Source organism: Loxodonta africana, chromosome 20 (genome assembly GCF_030014295.1).
Source record: "Loxodonta africana isolate mLoxAfr1 chromosome 20, mLoxAfr1.hap2, whole genome shotgun sequence".
Taxonomy (NCBI): domain Eukaryota; kingdom Metazoa; phylum Chordata; class Mammalia; order Proboscidea; family Elephantidae; genus Loxodonta; species Loxodonta africana.
The window spans coordinates 60465849-60488947 of NC_087361.1; the positions used below are offsets into that span (position 1 = coordinate 60465849).

The window sequence follows — 23099 nt, forward strand, 5'->3', positions numbered from 1 at the left end:
GACCCTGCTGGTATATGAAATACCAGGGGCAAAGCTTCCAGTATCACAGCAGTATGCAGACCACCACTACAACAAACTGACAGACATGCAGTGGCATTAGCAATTAAAAAAAAAAAAAAAAAGAGAGAGATGCAAATCAAAACTACAATGAGATATCATCTCACCCCAACATTACTGGCACTAATCAAAAAAAAAAGTTTTTTTTGGCAAGGATGTGGGGAGATAGGGACTCTTATCCACTGCTTTTGGGAATGTAAAATGGTACAAACGCTACTGAAAACGGTATGGCGATTCCTCAAAAAAGCTAGAAATAGAAATACCAAATGATCCAGCAATCCCGCTCCTAGATATGTAACCTAAAGAAATGAGTCGTGACACGAACTGACATATGCAAACCTATGTTCATTGCAGCATTATCTACAATAAGAACAAGGCAGAAGCAGCAGCAGACAAATGGACCAACAAATTTTGGTACATACACACAATGGAATACCAGGCAACGACAAAGAATAATGATGAATCCATGAAACATCTCACAACTTGGATGATTCTGGAGGGCATTAGACTGAGTGAAATAAGTTAATCACAAAAAGATAAATATTGTATAAGACCGCTTTTATAAGGCGCCCTGGTGGCCCAGTGGTTAAGAGTTTGGCTGCTAATGAAAAGGTCAGCAGTTCAAGTCCACCAGCTGCTCCTTGGAAACCCTATTATTTAAAGTAACAGCAAAAGATTTACGCACAGGGAAAAAAAAAAAAAAAAAAACACTCTTTGATGGTTACCAGGGATGGGAGGGGGAGGGAGGGAAATTACCAATGAGAAAATAAAAACACCGTTGCCGTCGAGTCAATTCCGACTGATAGCGACCCTAGAGGTAATAAAAAAAAAAAAACACTCTTTGATGGTTACCAGGGATGGGAGGGGGAGGGAGGAAAATTACCAATGAGAAAATAAAAACACCGTTGCCGTCGAGTCAATTCCGACTGATAGCGACCCTAGAGGTAATAGACACGAGTTAATACTGGTGCAGGGAAAGGCAATACGCAATATGGGAGAAGTCAGCACAAGATGACCAAGGCAAGAGAGGCCACTGAGAGGGACGCAGGAATAAAGGACAACTATGGTAACTACTATAGCATAGACAATCCTGCAACAATAGAATCAACAAACAATGATCTATGAATGGATACATACGTACATAGACAGATATGACAAGATGTGAGGGAGGGGATAAGGGAACACACCCACTGGCAGGTACAGGTTCAGTGGTGGAAATATCTAAATATGTGACTCCTCAGATATTAATATAGATCATAGAGCACACAAGTGGCACAGTCGGGGAAATCTCTTAGACATAACTAAACACCTCACAGGATGAAGTTCCCAGGCTCGAAGGCAAAGGACCATAGACTCAGGGGACATCTAGATCAACTGCTACAACAAAGTTCTTAAAAACCCCACAAGTCTGTCAGTTCGTCATACTTTGGTGGCTTACATGTTGCTGTGATGTTGAAAGCTATGCCTTCGGTATTTCAAATACTAGCGGGGTCACCCATGGTAGACAGGTTTCAGCTGAGCTTCCAGACGAAAACAGACTAGGAAGAAGGACCTGGCAGTCTACTTCTGAAAAAAATTAGCTAGTGAAAACCTTATGAATAGCAGAACACTGTCTAATGCAGCACCAGAAGATGAGTCCCTCAGGTTGGAAGGCACTAAAAATACGACTGGGGAAGAGCTGTCTCAGTCGTATTTGTAATGTGCTCATTTCAAAGAAAGGTGATCCAACAGAATGCAGAAATTATTGAACGATATCATTAATATCACACACAAGTAAAATTTTGCTGAAGATCACTCAAAAGCGGTTGCAGCAGTACATCGACAGGGAACTGCCAGAAATTCAAGCCGGATTCAGAAGAGGATATGAACAAGGGACATCATTGCTGATGTCAAATGGATCTTGGCTAAAAGCAGAGAATACACGAAAGACGTTTACCTGTGTTTTACCGACTACATTCAACTGTGTAGATTACAACAAATTATGGATAACATTGCAAAGAACTGGAATTCCAGAACACTTAATTGTGCCCATGAGGAACCTGTCCTTAGACTGTCTTAGTCATCTAGTGCTGTGGTAACAGAAATACCACAGGTCGACGGATTTCACAAACAGAAGTTTATTCTCTCACGGTCTAATAGGCTAGAAGTCCAAATTCAGGGCACCAGCTCCAGGGGAAGGCTCTCTCTCTGTCAGCTCTGGAGAGAGGGCCTTGTCAACAATCTTTGCCTGGTTGGGGAACTGCTCTTCATAGAAACCCCACGTCCGAAGGATGCGCTCTGCTCCTGACTCTGCTTTCTTGGTGGTATGAGGTCCCCCACTCTCTGCTTGCTTCTCTTTCATCTCTTGTAAGATAAAAGGTGATGCAGACCGTACTCCAGGGAAACCCCCTTTATATTGGATCAGGGATGTGACCTGAGTAAGGGTGTTACATCCCACCCTAATCCTCTTTAACATAATCTAATCTTGCCTCATTAACCACAGGCAGAGATTAGGGTTTACAACACACAGGAAAATGACATCAGATGACAAAACGGTGGACAACCATACGATACTGGGAATCAAGCCAAGTTGACAGATATTTTGGGAGGACACAGTTCAATTCATAATAAACCAAGAGGCAGTCATTTGAAGAGAATAAGGGATACTGTATGGTTTAAAATGAGGAAAGGTATATGTCAGGGTTGTATCCTTTCATCCATCATGCTTATTCAATTTGTATACTGAACAAATAATCAGAAAAACTGGACTATATGGAGAAGAACTTGGCATCAGGATTGGAGGAAGACTCATTAACAACCTGTATTATGCAGCTAACACAACCTTACTTGCTGAAAGTGAAGAGAACTTGAAGCACTTATTGATGAAGATCGAAGACCACAGCTTTAACATAAAGGAAAAAAAAATCCTCACAACTGAACCAATAAGCGATATCATGAAGAAAGGAAAAAAGATGGAAGTTGTCAAGGATTTCATTTTACTTAGATTCACAATCAACATCCATGGAAGCAGCTGTCAAGAAATAAAATGACGCGTTCCATTGGGCAAATCTGCTGCAAAAGACCTCTTCTTTAAAGTGTTCAAAAGCTAAGATGTCATCTTGAAGACTAAGATATGCCTGACCCAGGCAGTGGTGTTTTCAACCACTTTATGTGCATGTGAAAGCTGGATAATGAATAAGGAAGACCGAAGAAGAACTGATGCCTCTGAATTATGGTGTTGGTGAAGAATATTGAATATACCAGAGACTGCCAGAAGAATGAACAAATCCGTCTTGGAAGAAGTACAGCCAGAACACTCATTAGAAGAAAGGATGGCAAGACTTCGTCTCACATACTTTGGTCATGTTATCAGGAGAGACCAGTCCCTGGAGATGCACATCATGCTTGGTAAACTAGAGGGTCAGCGAAAAAGAGGAAGACCCTTGACGAGATGGATTGGCACAGTGGCTGTAACAATGGGCTCAAATATAGTAACTGTGAGGATGGCGCAGGACCCGACAGTGTTTCCTTCTGTTGTACAGAGGGTTGCTACGAGTCAGAGCTGACTTGATGGCACCTAACAACAACAGTTCTTAAAGACAATGTTCTACATCCCACTTTGGTGAGTAGCGTTTGGGATCTTAAAAGCTTGCAAGCCTACACAGCCTACACAACCCTAAGACCATAAGAACTAAATGGTGCCTGTCTAACACTACCGACTACTCTGACTGGGATTATAACAGAGGGTCCAGGACAGAGTGGAAGAAAAACGTCAAACAAATGATAAAATGCACAAAAAAGAATGGACTCATTGGTCTAACACAGACTGGAGGAACCCCCAAGACTATGGCCCCTGGAAGTCCTTCTAACTTAGAAGTGAATCCACTGCCAAAGTTCTCCTTTCAGCCAAAGATTAGGCAGGCCTATAAAACAAACAATAACACGTGAGGCACATGCTTCTTAGATCGATCAAGTATACGAGACCAAATGTGCAACACCTGCCCAAAAACAAAGATTAGAAGGCAGGAAAGGATAGGAGAACTGAATGAATGGAACCGGGGAACCTGGGGTGGAAAGGGAAAGGGAAAGAGTGTTGACACAGTGCAGGATTGCAGCTGATGCCATGAAATAATTTGTATAGAAATTTTTGAATGAGAAACTGATTTGCTCTGTAAACTTTCACCTAAATCACACACACATACACACAAAAACCCACAATGAGATACCACTTCATACCCACTGGGACGGCTATAATCAAAAAGATGACTTTCAAGAGGATGTGGAGAAATTGGAAGCCTCATATTGGTTGGACTGTAAAATGGCGCAGCCGCTGTGGAAACAGTTAGGCAGTTCCTTAAAATGCTAATCATGAAGTTACCGTATGACCCAGCAATTTCAGACCTACGTATATACTCAAGAAAAACAAAAACAGATGTCCAAATAAAAACTTGTACATGAATGTTCACTGCAGCATTATTTACCATAGCCAAAAGCAGAAACCACCAAAATGTCAGACAACTGATGAATGGATAAAGCAAATGTAGTATATTCATACAATGGAATAATATTTGGCCATAAAAAGGAGTGAATTACTGATACATGCTACAACGTGGATGAATCTTGAGAACATTATGTTAAGTGAAAAAAGCCAGTCACAAAAGATCACATTTGTATGAAATACCTAGAAAAGGCAAATCAATAGAGACAAAGTAAATTTGTGGTTGCCAGGGGCAGGGAAAGAGGGGTATGGGGAGTGACTGCTGAAGGGTATGGATTTCTTTTTGAAGTGATGACAATATTCTAAAATCACGTAAGGGGTGATGGCTGCACAACTGTGAATATACTAAAAATGGCTGAAATGTACAGTTTAAAAGGTAAATTTTATAGTACACGAATTATAGGTCTATAATATAGAGCTATTATTATTAACAATAATCAAAGAGTTTTAGAGATTAACCAGATGAGAAAAGGAATTCCAGGAAATAGGATGTTTTGTTTCTTCAAGTGCTCAATGTGCCCGGAGCTAGTGTAAGAAGGGGGTAAGGAGAAAGCAGGAGAGGAGACTTAGTGAGGTCACTGTAGACCCAAACAAGCTTCTCCCAAGCAGGGGTAGGAGTGGGGTCTGATCTGACCTCACAGCGAAGGGTATGGATTTTAAGAATGGTCCCCATCTCCCACTCTCCTGCTCCAACCTCTGTGTCCAACTCAAACTGGATACTGTCTCCTTCTCCATCACCAGAGGGCTGCTAAACGAAAGAGATTTTCTTACCTCCTGAGACTTGATAACCTCCTTATCGACAGGGCAGATAGGCACTGCATGTAATTCTCTGGAGAGAAAAATAAAAATGAAGCCAACATTAGGCATCTACTCAACCACTCTTCCAAGTGCAGGCCCAGCAATGGAGCCATCCTCACTCCTGCAGTCTACTCTCAACAAGCCAGTCTCTTTCCTTTCTCTGTATCTTTACACATGCTGTCCCCTCTACTCAGAAGGCCCCCCACCCCCTACCACAGCACCTCCACAGGTTGCAGTCTGTCTGAAGGACTGCTACCCACCCTCCAGAAACCAAGTCAAATACTGAGCTCCCAGAGTTAAGTGGCCCCCTGCCTAGGCTCATACAGCTCTTTGCAAAGCTTTTTGCTTGTCACACTGGATCATAATCTGTCTCCTTCGCTACTGGGAAGTTCCAGAGGGCAGAGACTGGGTCCTGTTCCACTCTGTACCCTCTAGTGCTTCAACTCTGTACACTAGAGCTGGGCAAAGTGCCTGGAACGCACAAGTGCAGAATGAACACAGCAATGAATGAGAATGTGCTGTAAATAACAAGACCACCATCATCCCCTTTCAAAGCTTGGCTGAGTGCAACAATGTGCTTACTGCCACACATAACAAAGTCCTAAAGTTTGTTTCCATCTCTCTCCTGGTGCCTCTCTCAAAATGGCATGTCCCAGGTTTACAGGTGCCCAGAAGGGACAGCATCCATGTGGGCAAGGTTCCTTCTGGATGCTATACCTCTGCCTTAATGCAAGGAAAGAAAGCCCAGGTGACTACAACAAAGACACCAGGAGATACAGGTCCCTCCCAGCTGCTAACTCCCCACCACAGACAGTGCACCCAGGTTTACCTTCACAAGCAATATAGGTGGGGCCTGATTTTAGGAAAAGGTGAATATCTATAAATAAAAAATAAGTGGCAAAAAATGAAGATGACTCCTCAGGCCCTCACAGAGGAATCCTAGGAGAGCTTCTCTTCATATTCAGAGTTCTTGGCTGACCACAGCAATTCTGAAAACCCTGATTACAGTTGAATGGCCACAGCTCACACCTAGATCCCAGGCACCCACCCCACCCCATCCCTAGATCCCAGACACCCCCCCCCACTGATTCCTGACACCCCCCAACCCTACACACACTTAGATCCCAGACATCCCCACCCCCTACACACATGTACATCCCTGATACTCCCACCCCCTACACACACTTAGGTCCCTGACACCCCCACCCCTACATACACTTAGATCCCTGACACCCCCACCCCCTACAGATTCCTGATACCCCCATCCCCTACACACACTTAGATTCCTGACACCCCCACCCGTTACACACACTAAGCTCCCTGACACCCCCACCCGCTACATACACTTAGATCCCTGACACCCCCACCCGCTACACACACTTAGATCCCTGATACCCCCACCTCCTACACACACTTAGGTCCCTGACACCCCCACCCCTACATACACTTAGATCCCTGACACCCCCACCCCCTACAGATTCCTGATACCCCCATCCCCTACACACACTTAGATTCCTGACACCCCCACCCGTTACACACACTAAGCTCCCTGACACCCCCACCCGCTACATACACTTAGATCCCTGACACCCCCACCCGCTACACACACTTAGATCCCTGATACCCCCACCTCCTACACACACTTAGATCCAACACCCCCACCCCACCACCACACTTAGATCCCTGACACCACCACCCCCTGCACACACTTAGATCCCTGACACCCCCATCCACTACACACTTAGCTCCCTGACACCCCCACCCGCTACATACACTTAGATCCCTGACACCCCCACCCGCTACACACACTTAGATCCCTGATACCCCCACCTCCTACACACACTTAGATCCAACACCCCCACCCCACCACCACACTTAGATCCCTGACACCACCACCCCCTGCACACACTTAGATCCCTGACACCCCCATCCACTACACACTTAGCTCCCTGACACCCCCACCCGCTACATACACTTAGATCCCTGACACCCCCACCCGCTACACACACTTAGATCCGATACCCCTACCTCCTACACACACTTAGATCCAACACCCCCACCCCACCACCACACTTAGATCCCTGATACCCCACCTCCTACACACACTTAGATCCGACACCCCCAGCCTACCACCACACTTAGATCCCTGACACCCCCACCCCCTACACACACTTAGATCCCTGACACCCACACCCCACCACCACACTTAGATCCCTGACACCCCCACTCCCTACACACACTTAGATCCCTGACACCTCCACCCCCTACATACACTTAGATCCCAGACACCCCCATCCCCCACTGTCTGGCTGTGGCCCTGCCTACTTACCTCAGGGACAGGATGCAGTGCTCGCAGAAGCGGTGCCCACACCCAGTCTGGTGGGGATTGTGAAGCACGGAGTGGCAGAAGGCACATCTGTAGCGCTCTTCTAATTGCTCCACAAACCAGTATTCAGTGTTGGGCTCAAAGTCCAAGGAAATGGAGCTGCTAGAATTCTGGCGCATGAAACCACAGGGGACACCTCTTTGTTCTTCAGGATAAGCCATGCTTAGGGTTCAAGAGAAGAGAAGGAAAATTAAGGGTACAAAACACCGAACCAACTACAGCCATCAGGCGTTTTAATGATTTATTTCATAATCACCTCCATGGTCATTCCATCCTGACTTTACAACAGCAGTAGCAACCTCCTGCCATGGAGGGCCCCACAGAGGTGAGATGGAGTGCACAGGTGGCAGGAGGCACCAGATGCTGTTAGCAAGGGGTCTTTGTTCCTTCAGCTCTTTGCTCATCAGCTTTTTACAGTTTGGCCACATCCTTGGACAATACAGCCAGGTGTTACCTACATTCTAAGCAATTTTTTTTTTCTCCTCACTCAATTGAGAGTACTGAATGAACATTTCTGTATCAAGTTAAAATTTTTCAGAAGCAAGACACTTGCACTGGAATTCATCTATTTCACCACCACCAAGCTACATGATTTTTACCAGAACTAAATAAGAGCCCATTAACTGCTTTTCCCTCCAATCTATTCTGCATACTACAGCCAGGGCAGTATTTTCAAAATGCAGGAATGATTCAAGGTTACCTCCCCTGCTTAAACATCTTTCAGTGGCTCCCAGGGCTCTTAAGGTAAAGTCCAGAATCCTAAACAAGCTACAGGACATGGGATGCCTGCCTCCCTGCCCAATAAAACAGCATCCTGGACCACTCTTCACCTTGCTTTCTACACTCCAGCCCCCAGAGTAAGGCAGTAGGGTGTACAAAACTCAGCACAGGTTCCCTGACTATATTCTATTCTCTTTCCTAGCACAAGAGTCTATCGTATTCATTTGCTTGTATGTCCATCTTTCTCTACAACAGTGGCTCTCAAACATTTTGGTCTCAGCATCCCTTTGCATTCTTAAAAATTGAGGACCCCAATGATATTTACTGCATTAAAAATTAAAACTGGAGAACTAAAAAATGTTTTCATTAATTCACTTTAAAATAATAGTAGTTCGATTATGTGTTAACATAATGTATTTTTATGAAAAATATTCCAAAAAAAAAATTCAGTGAGAACAGTGTTGTTTTACATTTTGCGTATCTCTTTAACATTTATTTGGCTTTAATAGAAGACAGCCTGACCCTTGTATCTACTTCTGTGTTCAGTCTGTTGCAGTGTCACATGTCATGTAGCTTCTGGAAAACTCCACTGTACACTCGTGAGAGCATCAGAATGAAATCGGGCAAATGACATCTTAGAATTATGCAAATAGTTTTTTTAATTAATTTTTATTGTAGTAAAAAAACATATATAACAAAACATTTGCCATTTTAACCATTTTTAAGTGTCTAACTCAGTGACATCAATTACACTCACCATATTGTGTCACCATCGCCACTATCCATGAAAATAGTTGGACCATGCAGATCCCCTAAAAGGATCTCCAGAAGCCTCAGGCAGTGGTGTGCCGGTAAATGTTTAGCCACCCACCTCTTGGGAGAAAAGCCCTGGTTTTGTAGGATTTGTTAATTTCTGTGGTTAAATACTCCTACCATGGCTGAGTTTCAAGCTACCAAAATGAAAAGTCACTGAACTCAGAGTTGGAAAGAGATGAGCAAAACTGGTTCTTGTGAGCTCCTAAGGGTCCCTGACGCATACTTTGAGAACTACTGCTCTACTAGCCTACCAGGTGGGCTTGTGGCTTATCAGTGTTTGTCCTGGGAGGGTCAAGTACACTGCGACTCTCACAGACAGTCTCGGCTTCTGCAGAAGCCTGAGGACTGAATGCCCCGTCCTTCCTGTCCCAGACCAATGTGTATCTTCCCCAGCCCTACTCAACACTCAGCTCTGCCCACGCCATCTGCTGACCAATTCACCCCCTAATCTGTTGCCATCTCATCCAATATTTGTTTTTAGAAATTTATTTTTATCCAATTACATACTTTAGAAAATAAGCACTTATATTCTGCTATAAGCTGATGGACTTTAGATGTTTCAGCTGGATGTTTTTGTACAGAACGAGCTGTGACGTCATCCAGGACAGGCCCTGCTTCCTTCCTCGTAACGTCCCTTACCCCACATCCCTGCTCGGGAAACAGAATCAATTCGCTGTGCTCACTGACATGGGAGTGTCCCAATAACAGAACCATAATAACCGACGTATCTTCACTTAACAAATATATTTCTGTAATTAATTCGACACTTCCAGCTGGTACAGTCACCCTCAGGCAGCTATTTAGTGGAAATGAATGAGCTCGTTTTATTAAAATCTTTTCCTCTGTGTATAATATCTTATGTAACAGGAACAGCAAAGTAGTTTTGTTCTTGCAAAAAAAAAAAAAAAATTCATCAGAATGACTCTTGGAGCTTGTTCACTTATGGTTCTGCAGTAAACAGTGCCTCCCTGATGCCATGGATGAGTGCAGAGTGCCTCCTCCTGTGAAGAGGTAGTAATGCAAACCAAGACAGATAAGAGAACATGACATCCCATCCGCTGCCTAAGAACTCTGGCTGAGTTCTGAATGCCATTTTTTTAGCTTCATGAATGATGCATCTTTCCCGTGTGGATTCTTCAGGAATTCTAAAGGAAAGCCATGGATGCCATGATTTAAACTCTTCGCTTACATATTTCTTCTGATTCATTTCTAGAGAGCACATAACAAACTGTCCAACGTTCGGAAGCAACATAAGTTTAGCTTTTAATGATGATAGGAAGGACACATATCTTCAGAGTTTAGTCTCAGTTTAACAAAGAAAGGTCCTTGTCTGTCTGTCCACACTATATTCAAAGTCCCCCAACATCCTGTTTAGATTAATGAAGGCTTGTAAAACTTGGGAATGTTTTTATATATTTCATGATAGCAAGATATTTACAGCTGCTGCAGTACATTGACAGGAAACTGGCAGAAGTTCAAGCCAGACTGAGAAGAGGGTGTGGAATAAGGTGTATCATTGCTGATGTCAGACAGATCTTGGCTGAAAGCAGAGAATACCAGAAAGATGTTCATCTGTGTTTTTTCTAGGCAAAGGCATCCAACTGTGTGAATCATAACAAATTCTGGACAACCTTCTGAAGAATGGAAATTCCAGAACAATTAATTGTGCTTATGTGGAACCTGTACACAGACCAAGAGGCAGCCATTCGAACAGAACAAAGGGATACTGTGTGCTTTAAAATCAGGAAAAGTGTGTGTCAGGGTTCTGTCCTACCACCATAGTTATTCAATCTGTATGCTGAGGAAATAATTCAAGAAGCTGTACTATATGACAAAGGACAAAGTGTCAGGGTTGGAAGAAGACTTATTTATAATCTGTGTTATGCAGATGACACAACCTTGCTTGCTGAAAACAAAGAGGACTTGAAGCACTTATTGATGAAGATCAAAGATTACAGCCTTCAGTATGGATTACAGCTCAACAAAAAACCTCACAACTGGGCCAATAAGCAACATCATGATAAACAGAGAAAATACTTAAGTTGTCCAGGATTTCACTTTACTTGGATCCACAATCAACGGCTATGGAAGCAGCAGTCAAGAAATCAAACAACGTATTGCACTGGGAAAATCTGCTGCAAAAGACCTCTTTTAAGTATTCAAAAACAAAGAAGTCACTTTGAGGATTAAGGTACACCTGACCCAACCCATGGTATTTTCAATTGCCTCCTATGCATGTGAAAGCTGGACAAAAAATAAGGAAGGCCAAAGAAGAATTGATGCTTTTGAATTACGGTGTTGGCAAAGAATACTGAACACACCGTGACCTGCCAGAAGAACTAACAAATGTGTCTTGAAAGAAGTAATGCCAGAGTGCTCCTTGGAAGCAAAGATGGCACAACTTCATCTCACTCACTTTGGACATGTTATCAGGAGGGATCAGTTCTTAGAGAAGAGCATCAAGCCCTGATTTTGACTTTTAGCCTCCAGAACTGAGAGAAAATAAATTTCTGCTCTTTAAAGCCATCTACTTGTGGTATTTGTGTTAGAGCCGCACTAGGTAACTAAGACACTATGGGTCAAATCCCACAGTGAAAAGGGGAAGACCAGAGACCTGGGCTCTGTCCCTACTCTGTCATTCACCAGCTGTGAAACCTTGGGCAAGACACCCCTGCAGCCAGCCCCTCTGACCTGCACAGTCCTTCACTGAATCATTGTCTATGTCCTGAGAATGCAGAGACACGTGACATCGTGCCTACCCTTGAGGCCCTCTAAGTTGAGCGGAGGAAATGGGACTTGGAAATGATAAACCACAATACCCAGGGGCCAGTACCATAAAAAATTTAAATAAAGAATTGCTGAAGCTCAGCTGAGGGGAAGCTAACACTTTCTGGGATGTCAGTGCTGATTTCCCAAAGAAAGCATCTCAGTTGGTCTTGAAGAGGGAGGAGGTATTTTCTAGATGAAACAGATAAAAAAAAAATTTCCAGAGGGTATTGTAAAAGTTCTGGAATGGTTAATAATGTGCCAATCATTGTCTGTTTGCTCTCAGATTCATTCCCTCCTCTGCCTTTGCCCTAGTCTGTATCATGAGGTAGGGGTAGAGCTGGCCCCTGCAAACTGTTTCCCAGGCTACCAGGCTCACTGACTTTTGACTAAGCCCAACCAATGAGAGGGACTGGCAGGAAACTGAGGGTGAGAGGAAGGGAGAAGCCAGGGTATTTCTCCCTCATCTTTGGTGTTAGGCAGCATCTCTCAGCAGACTGAGTTTTCTCCTTGGCTCTAACAACCACCAGATGGCCCCTCTTTCTGGGGTCTAGCTCCCTCCAGATAGTCCCAGCATGGCCCCAGGCTCCTAGGCTTTGGAAACACCATTTTCTCCCTTTGTCCTTTCAGCTGCAGAGCTGGTAGGCAGCTCCCGGCTATGGCTTATCTCAGATTGCCTCAATTGAAGAAGCTGTTTGGCTTCCAAACTTTTCCATCACCGGTGTAACCAATTCTGTGCAACTAAATTCTTTCTGTCAGAAACATCTAGAAAGGTCTCTGTGAGATATAAGTGTGGAGAGAGAGTGGAGAAGCATATTGTGAAGAGCCCTGAATGTGTGCCGCGGTCAGGGATTTCAAGTTTTACCTGTGTTTTTCAAAAACTTATGGTTTTTATCTTCTTAAAGATGCCAAACATGGAGGGCAAGCCCAAGCAGGGAGCTAAGGGAAGAGCCTACTACAACAGGGCAAATGGGGATGATAGCAACCTAATCTAAGGCAATGGCAAAGGGATGCCATGCCATTCTGAGATAAAATGCAAGGATTTAGAAATGGGTTAGATGGAAGGGCTGAGGGAAGAGTGTTGAGGGTGACTCCCAGTTCCAGTATGGCAAACTAGGCAGATGATGGCATCAGTAAGAGAGAATGAAGGAGAGAAGCACAGGATGTGGGTAGGAGGCGATGCTGAGTTGAGTACGAGACATATCAAGTCTGGGGTGCCTGGGACAGTCTTAGGGGAATGGAGGTGGGTCAGACCAGCTAACGTCGAATATCTCTTTCAGTCTAAAATTAAGAGTCCCAGGAATGGCCACATTTCCTTCCTAACATTGTGGTGTCAATAACTGTTTTAAAACTTCCCAGGACATTAACTTTTTTTTCACTTTATAGTGTTTTAGTAATGGGATTTGATGTTATAGGTTTAGCTCTGTGCCAGGAAAATAAGGTCTGGGAAGTTAAGACATCACAGAGAGCACATGGAAAAACTCCTTGAAGCTAGGACTAAAGTCTGCTGCCCACTCACCCCTGGAGCACAGCCCTTGTGTCACATCCTGTGGAGAATTTAACATGTGCTGCTTTCCCCAAAGTATCTCTCCTTCAGTCTTGAGTGAGCCCCCATGCTTTACTAGGCCTGCAATTACAACTATTAATGATTGGATTAGACAAAAACTCACAGGCTCCAGGGGCTGTTGTTAAATGTACATGGTGTGTGTGAGGACTGTACGAGGGAACTCCACCCCTTTACCAAGGCTCCTTTGCAAGGCAGTGCAGGAGGTTAAGAGCTGAAGAGTCAAGAGAGAGTACTTTCTGTGGGAGGTGAAATGTCCAAGGAACAGGTGATAAGGTGGGGGCTCAAAGACTGCCCAGGAGCCCAGGATGGTCCCTGAGCCATGAACAACTGACAGGTACCACAACACTGGCCAGTGAAAGCTGCCCAGCCATGAGATGGGCTGCTGGGAGGAAAACTGCCCTTTTCTCAGCTCTGCTCAGGCCTCTGGGTATGTAAGGAGCCAACTCCCTAACATTCACATTCAGCAATATGGGGAGGGTACAAATATGTTATTCCCCAAACTCACCCAAGACCCAATGATGGGAGTCAAGACTACGGTTCGAGATAAGGAAACCTTAAATGTCAAATCCCTAGGATGCAGTGACCCCAAGGAGACTCTAGAATCTGTGCCCTCAGCAGCATTCTAAGGAGAACAGCCCTGGCTAGGACTGCAAGAGGCACACCTGCTAGATGGACAGGTAACTCCTGCTCAAGGTCATCTAGCCCTGGAATTCTGTGATTCTACTCTTCCAGGAAGAGGAACAGTTGCTACTAAGGAAGTAAGAAGAAAAAAGAAAAACCCATCAGGATCTACACACTTTATCGATTATTATTATGTTATCACCAAGGCACATGGAAGAACTGAATGAGCTCAAATTCATTTCCAAAGCCTGTCTGTAAGCACTAAGCAAATCTTTCCTCTGAAGAAAAAACCCTCAAGACAACTGCTAGGCCTCTGCTCTAACCCTTTAACATTCTCTTCCTCTCTACTCTTAGGCAGATTATTTCCATAGTTTAAGAAAAGAAAAAAGATAACTTTGTGTGACCTCTGGGAGAAGCTGGCCTTGGTGGTGTAGTGGTTAAGAGCTCAGCTACCAACCATGAGGTCAGCAGTTTGAATCCACCAGCAGCTCCCTGGAAACCCTATGGGTGGCTATGAGTCAGAATCGACTCGACGGAGACGGCAACATGTTTGGTTTGGGTTTTAATCATGTAGGGTAGACAAAGAGGAAGGGCCCTGGAGAAATGAAGAAGTAATGACTCCATTTTCCATCAGGCCTTATTTGGTGGGGGAGATACCAGGGCCCCACCATACCAGACAATATGTGCAACAGTCCATCAACCCACCATCCTGACAATGGGGTGACTGGTGTTGGTGCCTCAGAGGCAGAGAGAGGGCATGTTTTTCTTTTCTTTCCCTCATACTTTCACAAAAGACAGTTTTCTTGGAAACAGGATGAAAAGTGATGTAGGTATGATTTTAACTCCTTTACAGAGAAGTGTGATTTCTCATCAAGTGGTCAGGGAATCTCTGGTTCCTCATTTTCCAGGTGGTGCAGCAAGGCACTGCTGGGGCAGAAAACCCATTAAAACCAAAGCTGTTGCCATCGAGTCAATTCCGACTCATAGCGACCCTGTAGGACAGAGTAGAACTGCTCCATAGGGTTTCCAAGGAGCGGTGGATGGATTCGAACTTCCGATGTTTTGGTTAGCAGCTGTAGCTCTTAACCACCGCACCACCAGGGCTAGGGCAGAGGAGGGGTTTCAACGGCTGAAGGGCCCCGTCCCTTCTGGGTCCCCAAGCCCACGGCTATCCTGATGCTGCTGCTGTGCTGCCTTAACCTCAGTCTCACTTAGAGGGAGAACTCTCTCTCCCAGAATTCTGTATGGGCCATCTGGCCTCAGGGGACTTTTTTAGATTTGCTCTCATAATTCGGACTGAGAGAAACAAATCAAGAAAAGACTACTAATCTTCCCGCATGAAAACTTTCCCCTTTAGGGAGCTTTGCTTGCCTTGAGGACTCTTGGCCCCATTCTCAGCTTCCTCAGCTCCTGCTCTATCACAGCCCCCCTGCTGTCTGGGGACAGGTGCAGGAGCCCCTCAAGGGAGGGGACTGTCTTCAGATCCTCAGCGCCAGTGCTATACCTGACACAGAACCCAAACCCAAAGCTCTCGCCATCGAGTAGAGTCTGACTCATACCATCCCTACGGGACAGAGCATAACTGCCCCATACGGTTTCCAAGGAGCACCTGGTGGATTTGAACTGCCAATCTTTTGGTTACTGGCACAGAGGACTCAGTAACTGTGGTGAATAAGAAAATAAAATTAGGAGTAATGTGTGCGGCCACAGTGGGAAAGGGCTGTCGGCTGTGGGGCCATGAATACAACCTAGGACAATTTGTAAGGAGGCAGAGAGAAAGTGGCTGACGTAGATATGGAATGGACACTAAGTGCCGGAACTGGATATGGGTTACATTACACTTACTGAGGCTAAGTCCAGGCACAAACCCAGGTAATTTACATGCATTAGCTCATTTTAGTCTTGACAACAATGTTATGACATATTTATTATTATCATTATCCCTATTTTTCTAATGAGGAAACTGGCCTTGGAGAGGTCATATGACCAGATAGTGGTGGGGACCCTCAGGGGATGAGGAGGCACTGAGATTCCTCCCTGCCCTCCAAGTTACGCCAAGAGGCAGTGTAGGGCACTGGTTAAAAGCATGGACTCTGCAGTGGACCTGCCTGCATTCAAATCCAGGTTCTACCCTTAGTAGCTAAGAGACCTCAGGTAAGTGATTTTCTCTCCATGCTTTTCAGTTTGCTCATCTTTAAAATGGTAGTGATGATAATAATTGTTCTCATGGATTGAATTGTGTCTCCCAAAAATGTGTGTCAACTTGGTTAGGCCATGATTCCCAGTATTGTGTGGTTGTCCTCCATTTTGTGATTGTAATTTTATGTTAAAGAGGATTAGGGTGAGATTTTAACACCCTTACTAACATCACATCCCTGATCCAACGTAAAGGGAGTTTCCCTGGAGTGTTGCCTATATCACCTTTGATCTTACAAGAGATAAAAGGAAAAGGAAGTGAGCAGAGGGTTGGGGACCTCATACCACCAAAAAAGCAGCTCTGGGAACAGAGTGCGTCCTTTGGGCCTGGGGTCCCTGCGTGGAGAAGCTCCTAGTCCAGGGGAAGATTGAGAGAATAAACTTCTGTTTGTCAAAGCTATCCACTGTGGTATTTCTGTTACAGAAGCACTATATGACAAAGAAAGTAGTTACCTCAGAGAAATTTTGAGAATTAAATTAATACTATATAGCAGGGGCTGGCCAGTCCACCATCTGTTTTAGTAAGTGAAGTTTTACTGGCACCCAACCATGCTCATTCCTTTACATAGTCTATGGCTCTTTTTACTCTACAACAGCAGAGCTGAATAGTTGCCACAGAGACCATATGGCCTGCAAAGCTGAAAATATTTACTCTCTGGTCCTTTGCAGACTCTGTTTGCTGACCCCTGCTATACATGAAAAGCTTATAATGGTGGTACACAGTAAGTACTATAAACCAAAACCAAACCAGCTGTTGCTGAATCAACCCCAAGTCATGGTGGTCCCACGTATGTCAGAATAGAACTGTGCTCCACAGGGTTTTCACAGCTATGATCGTTTGGAAGTAGACTGTCAGGTCTTTCTTCCAAGGTACCTATGGATGGGTTCAAACTGCCAACCTTTTGGTTAGTAGCTGAACACTTAACCATTTGCACCACCTAGGGACTCCAAAGTACTGTAAGGGATGCTATTAAGTATTACCTCATTTTGTGGTACTTCACTTTATTGTGCTTCACAGATATTGCATTTTTTTAACAAATTGAAGTTTGTGGCAATCCTGTGTCAAACAAGTCTATCAGCACCATTTTTCCAACAGCATGTGCTCATTTCATGTCTCTGTCTCATATTTTGGTAATCCTCATAATGTTTCAAACTTTTTCATTATTATTATATCTGTTATGATGATCTGTGATCAGTGATCTTTGATGTTACTATTGTAGTTGTTTTGGGGAGCCACAAACCGCACCCATGTAAGAGAGTGAACGTAATTGATAAATGTTGTGTGTGTTCTGACTGCTCCACTGACTGGCCATTCCCTAGTCTCTCTCCCTCTCCTAGGGCCTCCCTATTCCCTGAGACAAAACAATATTGAAATCAGGCCAATTAATAACCTACAACAGCCTCTAAGTGTTCAAGTGAAAGGAAGAGTTGTGCATCTCTCACTTTAAATCAAAAGCCAGAAATAATTCAGCTTAGTGATGAAGGCACGTCAAAAGCTGAGATAGGCTGAAAGCTAGGCCTCTTGAGCCAAACAACCAAGATGAACACAAAGAAATGCTCCTGAAGGAAATTAAAAGTGCTACTCAAGTGAACACACAATTGATAAGAAAGCAAAACAGTCTTATTGCTGATATGGAAAAGGCTGAGAGTGGTGAGGAAGCTGGGGAAGGAAAGTTTGAAGCTAGCAGAGGCTGGTTCATGAGGTTTAAGGAAAAAAGCCATCTCCGTGACATAAAGTGCGAGGTGAAGGAGCAAGTTATCCAGATCTAGTTAATATAACTGATGAAGGTTACACTACAGAACAAACTTTCACTGCAGACAAAACCGCCTTATATTGCAAGAAGGTGCCATCTAGGGCTTTCACAGCAAGAGAAGTCAACGCCTGGCTTTAAGGCTTCCAAGGACAGGTTGACTCTCTTGTTAGGGGTTAATGCAGCTGGTGACTTTAAGGTGAAACCAATGCTCATTTATCAACTTCTTCCAAACTCCTGTTAATGTTGATATTTTGACCTCCTCCCATGAATCATGAATGTCCTCGATGGCATCTAGAATAGTGACTCTCTTACAGAAGGTTTTCGATTTACAAGATCATAAAGCCTTTAAGAATTATGCTAAATCTACTCTTTCTGTGCACTATAACTGGAACAACAAAGCCTGGATGACAGCACATCTGTTTATAACATGGTTTACTGATCATTTTAAGCCCACTGTTGAGACCTACTGCTCAGAAAAAAGATTCCTTTCAAAATATTACTGCTCATTGACAACGCACCTGGTCACCCAAGAGCTCTGATGGAAGATGTACAAGGAGATTAATGTTGTTTTCATGCCTGCTAACACATCACCCATTCTGCAGCCCACAGATCAAGGGGTAATTTCAACTTTCAAGTCTTATTATTTAAGAAATACATTTTGGTCTGACAGAGACTCTAGAAACCCCGAGAGTATGACCCCTGGACACCCTTTTAATTCAGCACTTTAGTCACTCCTGAAGTTCACCCTTTGGCCAAAGATTAGACAGGTCCACAAAACAAACAATAACACATGTGAGGAACATGCTTCATAGTTCAATCGCGCATACAAGACTAAATGGGCACACCAGCCCAAAAGCAAAGATGAGAAGGCAGGAAGGGACTAGAAAACTGGATGAATGGAAATGCAGAAAACCCGAGGTGGCAAATGGGAGAGTTTTGATGCATCACAGGGTTGGCAACCAACGTCACAAAACAACTTGCATATTCATTGTTTAATGAGAAACTAATTTGTTCTGTAAACTTTTACCTAAAGCACAAAAAAAAAGCACAATAAAGGGAAAAAAAAAACACATTTCGTAAGGCTATAGCTGCCATAGATAGTGATACCTCTGATGAATCTGGGCAAAGTAAACTGAAAACCTTCTGGAAAAGATTGACTACCCTAGATGCCATTAAGAACATTTGTGATTCATGGGAGGAGGTCAAAATATCAACATTAACAGGGCTTTGGAAGAAGTTGATTCCAACTCTCATGGATGACTTTGAGGGGTTCAAGACTTCAGTGGAGGAAGTAACTGCAGATCTGGTGAAAGGAGCAAGAGAATTAGATTTAGAAGTGGAGCTTGAAGATGGGACTGAACTGCTGCAATCTCATGATAAAACTTTAACAGATAAGGAGTTGCTTCTTATGGATGAGCAAAGAAAAGTAGTTTCCTGAGATGGAATCTATTCCTGGTGAAGTTGCTGTGAACATTGTTGAAATAACAACAAAGGATTTAGGATATTACATAAACTTAGTTGATAAAGCAGCAGCAGGGTTTGAGGGGATTGACTCTAATTTTGAAAGTTGTACTGTGGGTAAAATGCTATCAAACAGGATCATATGCTACAGAGAAATCTTTCATGAAGGAAGAGTCAATCGATACAGCAAACTTCATTGTTGTCTTATCTTAAGAAACTGCCAAAGCCATCCTAGCCTTCAGGAACTACCCTGATCAGTCAGCAGCCATCAACATCGAGGCAAGATCCTCCACTAGTAAAACGATTATGATGCACTGAAGGCTCAGATGATGGTTAGCATTTTTTAGCAATAATGTATTTTTTAATTAAGGTATGTAATTATTTTTTTAGATTGCTACTGTACACTTAATATACTGCTAAAAAATGGTGTAAACATAAATTTCATACACACTGGGAAACAAAAAAAATTCACGTGACTTGCTTTATTGTGCTATTTGCTTTATTTCAGTGGTCTAGAACCAAACTCGCAGTATCTTCAAAGTATGTCTGTATTTTTATTATTAAGCATTCACCCCTCCATCAACATTCCCACTCTGAGGATAACCTGATTGCCAGCCACTGTATCAGACTCCTGGGTTCAGTGGTGAAAAAGACAGACATGGTTCAAGCCTCCTCCCACTGAGTTTACGATCTAATGGAGGAGACAAAGGATTAAACAAGTAAACAAGATAATTACAGACTGGGCTAAGTTCTTTGAAAGATGTTGAGACAGAAATTGTGGGGGACACTTTAGACTGGAAGGTCTTGCGGAGGAGGTGATATCTGAACAGCAATCTGACACATGAGAAGCAGCATGTGTGAGGAGTTGGAGGGAGAACATTCTAGACAGTGGGGACAGCAAGAGAAATTCTGGGAAAGGGCTCACCACATTTCAGAAATAGGAAGGGGGCCGGTGTTGCATAAGTGTCCTGGACAAGAGGAATGAAGAGTGATAGGAGATAAAGCGGGAGCCAGATCACACAGGGCCTTGTGGCCCATGAGAAGGAGTTTGGATTTATTATAAGAGTGGAGCAACAGAAGGCCACACGAAAGTTTTTAAGCAGCCAGTGGCGTTGTCTGTTTCGTAACCTAAAAAAAACATGTTTTCCTCCTCACAAGAACCTGCTCACTTCACCCAGTGCATTATCTTAAATGCACTGGACTATCTCCCACTAGACATTTATTCATTCAGTCATTTTTAAACAGAAATTTGTTTTTGAGATGAAAATACACCTAACAAGAGGTTAGTTCAAGATGGTGGAATAGTCAGATGCTTCCTGTCGTCCCTCTTACAACAAAGACCCGAAAAACCAAGTGAATCGATTATGTACGGCAATCTAGGAACCCTAATTATCAAAGACAAAGCTGAAGAATTGGACTGAGTGGCAGGTGGAAAGAGAGACAAATCAAAAGCAGCAGAGATGTGCAGATCGCAAGACTGCCAGTGCTCTGCTAGCTGAGTCTGTGCAGTGCACACGGGCTGAGGCAAGTGCATCATTCAAAGATGAGTCTCACCACATCAGGTGCAGCCAAGTGGCAGCGAATCTGCATGCACCTACAGAACCAAGTAGGAGCAACACCAGACCTGTGAAAGTTAAGTGCAAGCTACTAACTTACCACATGGGGGAAAAATAACCCCTCGCCTTCCCAAAGTTTCACAGTGGAGAAGTGTTTCCTCCCCGTCACCCACCGCCCATGCTGCTCTACTCCGACACCAGCCCCTCAGTATTAAAAAATGCCACACCCCCTAAGCTGGGCACTCAGGGCTGGACAGGAAGCCCTGCCCCTTCACCCAGTCACTGACATAAGGTCCATGGACTTGTGGCACCCTTCACCCCTGCCCAGACCTGTGTGGGCCAGTTCAACACCGCACACCCTCTTTAGCATAAAAGAGCAGGGTATATATTTGAAGTCATTTTCAACTGCAGCAGCCAAGGGGGTGCTGCAGATTTGTGATAGGCCCCCTAAACAGGGGCCTCACCCACTCACACTGGTACCTGAGGGCTGGTGGTACCACCCATCCATCTAGCCACCCACTACAGGGGTCTGACCATGAGTGGTGCCTCCTAGTCCCCCATCCAACAGTACTGGGTGTCCAAGGACTGGCTTCAATATCGCCCCAATTATGTGCTCCAGGAGACAAGAACATGTTCTCCACTCAGGCACCCTGGGGGCAGCCATTGGCCCCCTGACTTGCTCCACACATAGCCCCCTACTGCAGCCAGATACCTGTGCCTATGTGGAACACCCCCACGCAGCCCCGACTGCCTAGGACTGTAGGTGAAAGTCTGCACCACGCACTTGGTGACCGAAGACCTAGACATCTGTGCCACACCCTGACAAGAAAAATGAACAGACTCCTAGGCTCATACACCTAGGAGCTGTTCTGACCACCTGCAGACAGGACATGAGAGCTTCAGAGATGCTAAAACCCAAAGGAGCTCATGTGGCCAGCCTACCCGGGCATGTCAAAACAAAATAAAAAGTTAACACACAGTAAACAAACACACAATAAATAAATATAATAACTTATTGATGTCTGAGAGACAACAGTCAATATCAAATCACATAAAGAAGCAGGTCAAGATGGCTTCAGCAAGTGACCAAAATAAAGAGCCAGAAAACCTTTCAGAGGAAGATGAGACAATGGAACTACCCGAGAAAGAATTCAAAAGACTAACATGCAGAGCTCTCTAAGAGATCAAGAAGGAGATCAGGCAAAACTCAGACCACGCCGAGGAACACACAAACAAAAGAAGAATTCAAGAAAAATACAAGAACAAAATGGCAAAATTAATAGGTTGATAGAATCCACACAGAGACAGCAACCAGAAATCCAAAAGACTAAAAATAAAATTTCAAAATTAGACAACTCAACAGGAAGTCATAGGAGCAAAATTGAGACAATGGAAGTAGGGATTAATGAGATTGAAGATAAATCCCTTGACACCAATGTATCTGAGGAAAAATCAGAAAAAAGAACTTAAAAAAATGAAGAAAACTTAAGAATTATGTGGGACACTATCAAAAGGAAAAACCTACAAGTGACCAGAGTACCAGAACAGAGGGAGATAACCAAAAACACAGAGAGAATTATTGAAGATTTGCTGAAAAGAAAACTTCCCTGATATTATGAAAAATGAGAAGATATCTATCCAAGAAACTCAAGGAACCCTATACAAGGTAGACCCCAAAAGAAAATCACAAAGACTTAGCAAACTTACCAAAACCAAAGACAAAGACGGAATCCTGAGAGTGGCTAGGGATTAACAAAACGTCACCTACAGATGAGAACCAATAAGACTAAGCTCTGACTACGCAGCAGAAACCATGCAGGCAAGAAGGCAATAGGATGACATATATAAAGCCTTGAAGGAAAAAAATTGCCAGCCAAGAATTATATATCCAGCAAAACTGTCTCTCAAATACGATGGTAAAATT

The 23099-nt window shown here is 43.9% G+C and overlaps 1 protein-coding gene across 3 annotated transcripts in view; it reads right to left on the bottom strand.

The window, feature by feature from the left end:
- TRAF5 (TNF receptor associated factor 5) overlaps nt 1-23099 on the bottom strand; it is a 93425-nt gene that overhangs the window by 31038 nt on the left and 39288 nt on the right. For all 3 annotated transcript variants that reach the window (XM_064273234.1, XM_064273236.1, XM_064273235.1), the window contains 2 exons: nt 7662-7880; nt 5306-5363 (listed from right to left, as the gene is read on the bottom strand). In XM_064273234.1, coding sequence (XP_064129304.1) covers nt 5306-5363; nt 7662-7879 — 276 coding nt within the window. In that variant the 5' untranslated portion in view covers nt 7880. The remainder of the gene's footprint in view (nt 1-5305; nt 5364-7661; nt 7881-23099) is intronic.